The sequence below is a fragment of the Sinocyclocheilus anshuiensis genome, unplaced genomic scaffold (genome assembly GCF_001515605.1).
Source record: "Sinocyclocheilus anshuiensis isolate Anshui unplaced genomic scaffold, SAMN03320099.WGS_v1.1 scaffold533, whole genome shotgun sequence".
In the NCBI taxonomy this organism is placed as follows: Eukaryota; Metazoa; Chordata; class Actinopteri; order Cypriniformes; family Cyprinidae; genus Sinocyclocheilus; species Sinocyclocheilus anshuiensis.
In genome coordinates, this window is record NW_015539846.1 from 49,804 (window position 1) to 60,800 (window position 10,997).

The 10,997-nt window shown below is 32.2% G+C and overlaps 1 protein-coding gene across 1 annotated transcript in view; it reads left to right on the plus strand.

Annotated features, from left to right (window-relative positions):
* The window catches only part of LOC107684569 (ATP-sensitive inward rectifier potassium channel 10-like), a 5,216-nt gene extending 2,329 nt beyond the window's left edge, over positions 1-2,887 (plus strand). Inside the window, exons 3-5 of the mRNA XM_016480858.1 lie at positions 213-344; positions 1,144-1,321; positions 2,400-2,887. Coding sequence (XP_016336344.1) covers positions 213-344; positions 1,144-1,321; positions 2,400-2,776 — 687 coding nt within the window. The 3' untranslated portion in view covers positions 2,777-2,887. The remainder of the gene's footprint in view (positions 1-212; positions 345-1,143; positions 1,322-2,399) is intronic.
* The last annotated feature ends 8,110 nt before the right edge of the window (positions 2,888-10,997 follow it).

Genomic DNA, 10,997 nt, shown 5'->3' on the forward strand with positions numbered 1-10,997 from the left:
TCTCTCTCTCTCTGTGTGTCTCTCTCTCTCTCTCTCTCTGTGTCTCTCTCTCTGTGTGTCTCTATCTCTCTGTGTGTCTCTCTCTCCCTCTCTCTCTCTCTCTCTCTCTCTCTCTCTCTCTCTCTCTCTCTCTCTCTCTCTCTCTCTCTCTCTCTCTCTCTCTCTCTCTCTCTCTCTCTCTCTCTCTCTCTCTCTCTCTCTCTCTCTCTCAGGTAGCTCGGCCGAAGAAGCGTGGCGAGACGATTCGGTTCAGTCAGCATGCTGTAATAGCTAATCACGACGGCCGACCGAGTCTCATGATACGAGTCGCCAACATGCGCAAGAGTCTGCTGCTGGGCTGCCAGGTAACCGGAGGAGAGAATTATCACTTTATCAAGGATGTCAGTTAATGATTTATTTATCGATTTGTCACACAACCAGAGAACACAGAAGAGAATGTGCAGATTAAAACTAGAACACATAAACTCAGTGAGATCTGAAACGTGCCATCGTTGCTCAGTTCTGGATGCAATTGTTTTTGAGCAAATACACGTACGTACATACTGTATGTGATGCTCATAAGTTAGACTCTACACTGAAAAAAGGGTGACATCTAAATATATATACTACTGGTCAAAAGTTTGGGATCATGTGTTTTAAAGAAGTCTCTTCTGCTCATCAAGGCTGCATTGTTTTGATCAAAAATACAGAAAAAAACAGTAATCTTGCAAAATGTTATTACAATATAAAATAATGGTTTCTATTTTAATATCCTTTAAAATGTAATTTATTTCTGTGGAAAAATTTACTGACCCCAAACTTTTGAACGGAAGTGTATATTGTTAGAAAAGATTTCTATTTAAAATAAATGCTGTTCTTTTTAACTTTTTATTCCTCAAAGAATACTGAAAAAAACTATCACAGGTTTCCAGCACTGATAATAAATCAGCATATTAGAATGATTTCTGAAGGATAAATAATAAATGCAACCTTGATGAGCATAAGACACTCCTTTAAAAAACATTAAAAATCGTTCTGATCCTAAACTTTTGACCGGTAGTGTATATATATATATATATATGTCCTCTTCAGGACACCGGCCCTCCAGGACTGAGTTTGGACACCCCTGTTTTAAGACAAATGCAATGCATGTGATTTTTCCAGGTGACTGGGAAGCTTTTACAGCCATGTGTGCCGAAGCAGGGCGAGACGGTGCGTTTGGACCAGAAGAACGTGACCTTCAGCGTGGACACGGCCAGCGAGAGCCCCTTCCTCATCCTCCCGCTCACCTTCTACCACTTCATCGACGAGCAGAGCCCGCTGCGCGGATGGGCCGACAACGGTACGGATGCTGTCATCCTTCATTCTGTTCACAGTCCTCAGTTTCTGAGAAAACAGTGCAAAAATTATCCACAATCAAAGTTTTATTTTTAACTCAAAAAGTGATGTGCATGAGCTCAGATCAGTGAGGGCTACAATCAATCAGTTCCAAAGAGAAATACAAAACCGGTGCTAATTCAAAGAAAACAAGCTGACAAATAGATTGAATTCAACATTTAATTATAATATTTACAAGCAATTTTTAAAAGGCCAGTCATTTTTGACTAGGAATAGCAAATTAGGTAAAGAATTTTCAGCACAGCACAAGGGTTAAACATTATTGGAAAAATAAATATATAAATAAATGCACCAACAAAAGTGTTGTTTTTCAACCACTCAAAAAATTTTCTTATTTTTGAGTGGACAATACAAGCTTTGAAATATATAAAACAACTAAAAATCAAGATATTTATTATTTAATATCATGTGCATTTTTATAATGAACTGAATTTTTTTACAAAAAAAAAAAAAACGATTTTTTAAAAAAAAATTTTTTTATTTCATATAATTACTTTTTTTTCTAATTATGCCGAGCTCTAAAATATTTTCATGTGAGTAAATCCTGGATTCTTAACAACTGGAAGAGTCATGTAAAATCTCTGGCTTAAAAGAGTGTGATGCCTGAAGAACTTTAGCAATTAAAATATTTTATTGTTTTTAAATTTATAAAAAAAAATGTTTTTCATTTTTAAGGTTTGTATTATTACCATATTTAAATTTTTAATCAAATTTAAATATTTAATTGTAATTAATTTTTTTTTTCATTTTATTCAAGTTCATTTTTATGTTTTTTATATTTAATTTTTTTATATTTTATTTGTAATAATTTAGTTATTTATTTGACTCTATGGACACTATAAGCATCTGAAAATTGAAATAGGTTTTGAAGCCTTTGTCATTGTAAATACTGCGCCTCCAGTGGCAGCAAACGGAATTGCAAAAACAATGATCGTCACCTGACTTCACCTAGAAAGGTGTTCACTTTTACAGTGCGGGAATATCGTGCAGAAAAACTCATTCGGTTTGTTTCTCTCTCTCAGGCGGAAGCTGGACGGATCCGGATCCGGCTGATTTCGAGCTGCTGGTGATGATGAGCTCCACAGTGGAACCCACATCAGCCACCTGTCAGGTGCGCACCTCCTACCTGCCCGACGAGATCCTGTGGGGCTACGAGTTCCCCCCCATCGTGTCTCTCTCTCCGATGGGCAAATACGTGGCGGATCTCGCGTACTTCGACAAGGTGGTGAAAACCAAGACTCCGCCCCTTTGCAATCAGACCCCGCCCAGCGGCACTGACGGTTGCCATGGAGACGTGAGCGGCTCGGACCCGGAGAAGATGCGGCTGGAGCAGAGCTACCGAGAGGATGAGAGACAGACGGAGGACGGGCCCATTAGCGTGCGCATCAGTAACGTGTGACAGAACACAACATTAATCAAGAATGTCCTTAAAATCAAGCACTGAAATCATTAATGCTGCATAAACAGCATCAGCCCAATAATATGCAAAAACATTAACAGCATAAGCTGAATAAGAAAATGTATATTTTTGTGTAGGCCTATGTCATACAGTACATGTTAAATACTTTTGAAAGTATTGAAAATGCATTTTAATTATTTTATTTTATGAGCTTTTAACTCATATTACTTGAAAGACTTCATGTAACATTTGTATGCATAAAAACACACAAATGCATAAAAAACACCTAAATGCATAAACACAGCAGAATTATCATTTACATACTCGGCATAAAAAAAAACAAAATTGTCCTTCAAATCAAGCAATTTTGTGTACAGTCAGTTCACACTTTTGGAAAGTTGAAATAATGTGCTTTTTATATTTTAAACAGCAATTTTCAAATTATTGTATTTAATGAGTTTTAATGAGCTCATATTATTTGAAAGACTACATATTTGTATGCACAAAAACACCTAAATGCATTAAAACAGCAGAATTATCATTTACCTATTCAGCATAAAAAAAAAGTCTTTAAAATCAAGCATTGAAACCATTAATATTGCATGATCAGCATCTTCCCAATAATATTTTGTGTATAGCTTGTTCATGTTAAATACTTTTGGAAAGTTGAAATAATATGCTTTTTATATTTTAAACAGCATTTTTCGAATTATTTTATGAAGGTTTAAGAGCTCATATTATTTGAAAGGCTTCATGAAATAATTCTATGCACAAAAACATACAAATGCATAAAAAAACACCTACTTGCATAACAAAAGCAGGATTATTGTTTACATACTTAGCATAAAAATAAACAAAAATGTCCTTCAAATCAAGCATTGAAATAATTACTATTGCATGAATGAGCCCAATAATATGCAATAATTAAAATTATGTTTTTTTTATGACAATTTTGTGTACAGTATATTAGCTAGTACAGAAATACCGTTATTTACTTTTCATTTTATTTTATTAATAGATGAGCTCATATGATTTGAAAGATGGAATATTTGTGTCAAAATTAAAATGGCAAAATATATGAAGTTACAAGACCTTTCACTTTCATATACATTTGAACCTAAAATCTTCATATTCATTGAAATGCATCAAACACGCAAATGCATGACAACAGCAGAATTATAATTTACCTAATTAGCATTAAAAAAATTATCAGAAATGTCCTTAAAAATCAAGCACTGAAATAATTCATATTGCATGAACAGCATCAGCCCAATAACATGCAAAAGTATTAACTGCATAAGATGAACAGGAAAACTGATAATTTTGTGTACAGCTAGTTCACATGAAATACTTTTGGAAAGTTAAAATAATGTGCTTTTACATATTTTATATATATTTTTTATGTATGTTATACATTTTAAATAGCAATTTGCTTATTGCTTAATAAGCTTTTACGAGCTCATATTATTTAAAAGATGGAATACTTGTATTAAAATTTAAATGTTCACACTACAAAGGCCATTTAAAACAAGACGATTAAAATGATGAAATAAAGACCTTTCCTTCTACATTCAAATACATTTGAACCTAAAATCTTGAAGCTCATTGACACGTTATGCATCAAACACCCAAAAGCAGAAAATAAAACGGCAGAATTATCATTTCCCACCATAATGCATAGAAAACAATTTAATTAAATTATTTAAATGCATAATTATATGGCTTAGTATTGCATTGAGCATGTGTTTTCCCCGCTCTTTCAGAACAATCGTTTCATGCATGTGCTGTATGAATGTTCCTGTGATTCATCACAGTATTTTCTGCTTTAGTCACTGTAATGATTTTGCACTTTGGGGTCATTAGGAACATTTATTATCCTAACGAATCTGACAGCACTTTAGCACTGTACTCTCCTCTCTCTTTACACAGACAGACATTAATTAAGTGGCTCAGAAAAGTGAAAGTCAAAGCATTTGTTTTAAAAAGCATATTTTGATAAATATGTGTGTTTGTCTAGTGGCTGAATTACTGGAATAATCCACTGGATATACAGAGATGCATCATTTTCCACATTAATAAACAGATAAAGATATTGATGGTTAATCTGATGCTGATAAATGACTGTTATAATGCGTTTTATTTGCACAGCATGCATTTTGTCTTTTGTTACTGGAGTGTCAATTGTAACACTGTAGAAACAATTTTCACTCAGAAATTGCTACATTTCACGAATAATTACATATAAAAATATATCATTTATATAAATTATACATTATTATATAATTTATTAAGTTATATTTTATAAATTTAAGTTTAATTTACACTTTAAGATTTTATTAAATTAATAAATTATATATAATAACATATAATTTAAATTATATAATCTAGATATAATCATACATTTTTACTGCCACTTTACAAATGAAATTCCTTGAACATTTTGAAAATAATGTGTAATCTACAAGCAAAATACATCAAATGAATCTTATTCTTCAAATTGCATAAACAGCATCAGCCCAATAATATGCAAAATGATTAACAAAGCATAGGCTTATTAGGAAAATTGATAATTTTGTGTACAGCTGTTCACATTAAATATTTGTAAAGTTGAAATAATGTTCTTTTTATACACGTATTTAAAACAGCAATTTGCTAATTTTTTTTACATTATTTTAAGAGGTTTTATAAGCTCATATTATTTGAAAGACTATATATTTGTATGCATAAAAACACACAAATGCATAAAAAAACAGCAGAATTATCATTTAGCTTAGCATTAAGAATTTTCTTAAAATCAAGCACTGAAATCATTAATATTGCATGAACTGCATCAGCCCAAAAATATGCAAAATTATTAACACAGCAAATAGGCTGAAAAGGAAAATTGATAATTTTGTGTATAGCTAATTCAAATACTTTTGTATAGTTGAAGTATAGCAAAATATGTTTTATTTTTTTACTTTTTATATATTTTAAAAAGCAATTAGCAAATGTATTTTGTAAGATTTTATGAGCTCGTATCATTGCTATTTTTTCATTATACACTCAAACATTAAAAAGAAACATCTAAACTTTTAGTTTTATAAAAACTTATATTTGTCTACAAAACTAATTTCAAGGCTTTAACCAGTGAAAAAAAGAGTATTACACTAAATGCCACAGATTATCCCAATTCACCTTCTCTAACTAACTATAATAACAAAAATATCTAACAGAAATCTGTCCATCTGAAGCTCGTGATGTGCTTATAGCGCCATCTAGTGGTCAGACATCAGATGTTTGTGTTTGCCCTCATCTGCTGAATTCAGAAAAACACCTTACATTAAATCTAACTTTGACCTGAAGAGATGTTTCTGAAAAAGCTGTGGAATAACATCAATCTGTGTGATTCTCTGATCTTTTTATATCAAAATCACACGCAAGAGCCGCTCTGGAATTAGAAATTATAGCTACAATACACATTTGGATTAATATATTACACTTTTTAATTATCCCTGGCAGGTGGAATTATTTACATCACGTGTTCATTGTCAGTCACGTGACACTCGGGAAGGAATGTGCCATTTTCAGCTCTTGTATAAATGATTTCACAAAAAAGCATGTGATTTGAGCCGGTTTTGTTATGGTTTTTGCACAATTGCCGGATTCTGAAAGTAAAGCTTCTCTCAGCGGAAATTCAGACTCTGCTCTTTTCTTTTAAATCAATAGAATCAGTGTGAAATACCAACATCAGCTGCAGCGACGCGCGTTTTAAAACGCAGAAGAGATTTAACGGCGATTTATGGTAAAACATAAATAACGCTTGGTATTTAAAAAGAAACTGCAAATGAACAGTCGCTTTTTTATGCAAATTAAAATGAATGCATGAAGGTTTATGATGTTTATGATCATTAACATCAGGCTGTTTATCATTCATGCATTTTATTTGGTTAATTGCAATAGAACGTATCAGTATTTTCATGTTTTCTGTTCTTTCGAAATATAAAATGAATCAGGCCTGAATAGAAAAGCTTTCAATGTTATTATTATTATTATTATTATTATAAGATCATAAAAACATATCGTCTGACTGTCATTTAACAATAAGGCAATAAATCTGAGGAGATGCACATTTGCATGATTAGTTTATGTAACAAAGGCAAACAAACAATAACAAGAAAGCATTTTTAGTCTTTAGTTTCGGGACACTATTTTCAGCTGCTGCATGTTTCTTTTAACGTAGGCCTGTTATTCTCGCTTTTGCTGTAGCTAGTCTAAAAAGACCATTTCGACACAGTTTTACACGATTGAATTTTCATTTTTACATTCGATTTTAATGAGACGAACAGATGAATGTATTTATGAGATATAATATTTTTTTTTAGGAAAAAGCCAGACCCAGCAGATAGACTGAGATTAAATGCAGGGCCATATTGTAATTGAAAGAACGAAGAAAAAATCTCTAGTTTTCTTATTCGTGTGTTTAGATTTAATTGTCTACAAAATATAAAAATAACATGCATGGGCTAAATGTTTTTAGTGTCTGCTGGAACGAAAAAAATCAAGAATAAAATGTATTGATCAATTCTTCTTCTTTTTAAATACGTTTCTTTAAATCAAAATGCAAACACTGTTTTCAGCTGGAATAAGAATAAGAGTAAGTTTTCGTGTAAACATTTTTTTTTCCAGAGAACACCATAAACACTGATACATTATTTGAATGGAGTTTATTTACGGAACGAAATGAAACAGAATTGAAGATCAGCTAACGGGCCTTAATTACATTTACGCTGATTAATTATCATCATAATCAAATCTTCCGCCAGAAGCAGGAATATCAGTTATTCTAGTCGAGTGTTTTTCTAATTATTTTAGAACATTTTTTTAGTAATAATATATATTTTTTAGAATAAGCGCGTTTTGATGTCATTTTTATCTCTTTATTTAAAACAACGTGTATATTTTAGAATAACAGCACAGACTGAACCTTCTCTTTCTGAAAAAATAATAACTAACAAACTGAAAATCTGTGATTTTATGATCGTTGCATATCAAAATGGCACGAAAGAGTCGTTCTAGAATAAAAAAACTATAGATATTTGGCTGAATACACTTTTAAAAATAAAGGTTCCAAAGTGGGGGTTTTGTGGCAATGCAATAGAAAAACATTTTGGGTTTCCCAAAGAACCTTTCAGTGAACGGTTAATAAAAGAACCATTTCTTAGTTTAAAGAATATGATATTCTAAAGAACCTTTCAGCATGCATCTCTAAATATTGAAGCTTTTTAACTGCAGGATGTGCAGTTTATCAGTGAGTAGGATCATTTCCTGATTTCCTATTTTGGAAATGTCACCAGACATTTGAACTTTTAATTTCCCTAATCAGACATATGTTTCCACTGTTGCTGATCTGATGTCTTTGTGAGTGCAGAGATTTATTTCAGTTGCTGGTACTTGTGTAATAACTTTAATTTTGGCAGGACATTATGTCACATTGTCTGCCACCCTCCAATAGATCAAAGTTCAAATCAAGTGTACAAATATAGGGCAAATCGGGAAACCACATGATGCTCAGCCATGAAAGGAGTATTTACTTCCTGTTTTCACTTGTTAAGTCAAACATCACTAGTACTACTAGCATTGGTCATACTTAGGGTTAGGGGTGTGTTTAAATGATTCAGTATTAAACTTTGGTACGTGACTCATCCCACATTGTTTAGGCCATGGGCATGATTGATACCTCACATTGTCCAGTTTATGTAGGACACGTATGCTACTTCTTTTCAAAATGTTGAAATTTCACCTTGTAAATGATTGAAAAGGGGAACCAAACTATATCTAAGTGGGTTATTTTGGAGTGAGAAATAAGCAATCATCTAAAATACCCTAGCAACCACATAGCAACATGTTAAGAACTTCTCAGAACAAAAAATAAAAAAAATGTCAGAATTGCAAGATATAAATGTGCAATTACGAGAAAAAAAAACAAAGAATTGTGAGATAAAAAGTCACAATTACCTTTTTTATTCCTTGGCGGAAATAGGCTTCCACATTAAATTGATCAAAAGTGAAAGTAAAGATCTTTGTAATTTTATGAAATATTTCTATTTTAAATAAATGCTGTTCTTTCTATTCTATTCATCAAAGAATTCTGAGAAACTGTATCATGGTTTCCACAAAATATTAAGCAGCACAACTGTTGTCAACATTGATAACACATTTTTCTTGAGCAGGAAATCAGCATATTTGAATGATTTCTGAAGGATCATGTGACACTGAAGACTGGAGTAATGATGCTGAAAATTCAGCTTTGATCACAGGAATAAATTACTTTTTAAAATATATACAAAAAAAAAAACTGAAATAATATTTCAAAGTGTTACTGTTTTTACTGTATTTTCGATCAAATAAATGCAGCCTTCTTTCAAAAACAAACAAATCTTTCCAAAACCTTTACCCAAACATTTGAACAGTACGTGTATTTGTGAGCAATGACGGTGTGACTTATTCTATGCTTTGATGTATTGTAAAATATATTTACATGTGTTTCCAGACTCCCCAAAAAACACAAGAATCCTCATCAGTCCTAAAGGAGACATCATGGAAGGGTTTGCTGTCAATCTGACCTGCAGCAGCAGTGCTAACCCTCCCATAGAGAAATATGCCTGGTACAAAGTGAAAGGCAGTCAGCCCTGGACCAAAGGCACTGTGCAAAATCTCACCTTCCCTAGCGTGCGTTCCCATCATGCCGGACAGTACTACTGTACTGCATGGAACGTGTTCAGCATGGGGACATCGCCCACTATTTCCCTTTCAGTACTTTGTAAGTTTATACTTATTATATTTGTATATCATAAATTATATTATAAAGTTTGTCCACCTCATTTTTAGTCTAAAAGCGCTTGTGGCCATTTGAATGTGCGAGGCTTCCGGTGTCATCGATTTCCAGTACTTTTTAGAGATATATACTGGCAATTCTGAGGGGGAAAAAAAGTCATAATTGTGAGATATGAACTTGGAATTGTGAGAAAAAAGTCAGAATTCTGAGTTTATATCTCTCAATTTTTGATTTGCATGAGACGAACAGATGAATGTATTTATGAGATATAATATTTTTTTTTAGGAAAAAGCCAGACCCAGCAGATAGACTGAGATTAAATGCAGGGCCATATTGTAATTGAAAGAACGAAGAAAAAATCTCTAGTTTTCTTATTCGTGTGTTTAGATTTAATTGTCTACAAAATATAAAAATAACATGCATGGGCTAAATGTTTTTAGTGTCTGCTGGAACGAAAAAAATAAAGAATAAAATGTATTGATCAATTCTTCTTCTTTTTAAATACGTTTCTTTAAATCAAAATGCAAACACTGTTTTCAGCTGGAATAAGAATAAGAGTAAGTTTTCGTGTAAACATTTTTTTTTCCAGAGAACACCATAAACACTGATACATTATTTGAATGGAGTTTATTTACGGAACGAAATGAAACAGAATTGAAGATCAGCTAACGGGCCTTAATTACATTTACGCTGATTAATTATCATCATAATCAAATCTTCCGCCAGAAGCAGGAATATCAGTTATTCTAGTCGAGTGTTTTTCTAATTATTTTAGAACATTTTTTTAGTAATAATATATATTTTTTAGAATAAGCGCGTTTTGATGTCATTTTTATCTCTTTATTTAAAACAACGTGTATATTTTAGAATAACAGCACAGACTGAACCTTCTCTTTCTGAAAAAATAATAACTAACAAACTGAAAATCTGTGATTTTATGATCGTTGCATATCAAAATGGCACGAAAGAGTCGTTCTAGAATAAAAAAACTATAGATATTTGGCTGAATACACTTTTAAAAATAAAGGTTCCAAAGTTTTTTTTTTCTTTCTTTGCAGTGAAGCCACAGAAGAACCAGTTCTGGTTCGTCAACAGTGAACAGTTCTTAAAAGAACCATTTTTTTCTTAGTGTGATGAACATTTTAATAATCTAAAGAATCCTTTTCCACTGCAAAGTACCTTTTGTGCAATGGAAAGGCTGCATTAAAAGTCAACATGGAACCATACTTTTTCAGTGCTCACCGTATCGAGTGTCGAAGACATTTTAATCAAAACAATTTATTGAAAGCAAAAAGAAAATAATAAGTGCTGGCTTGACAATCCAAATTGTCCCAAACAATCTCGCAAATGCTTTTCTTTCTGCACTGTCCTCAAATGAATTTTCGAAGGCATTTTTGTCAAACG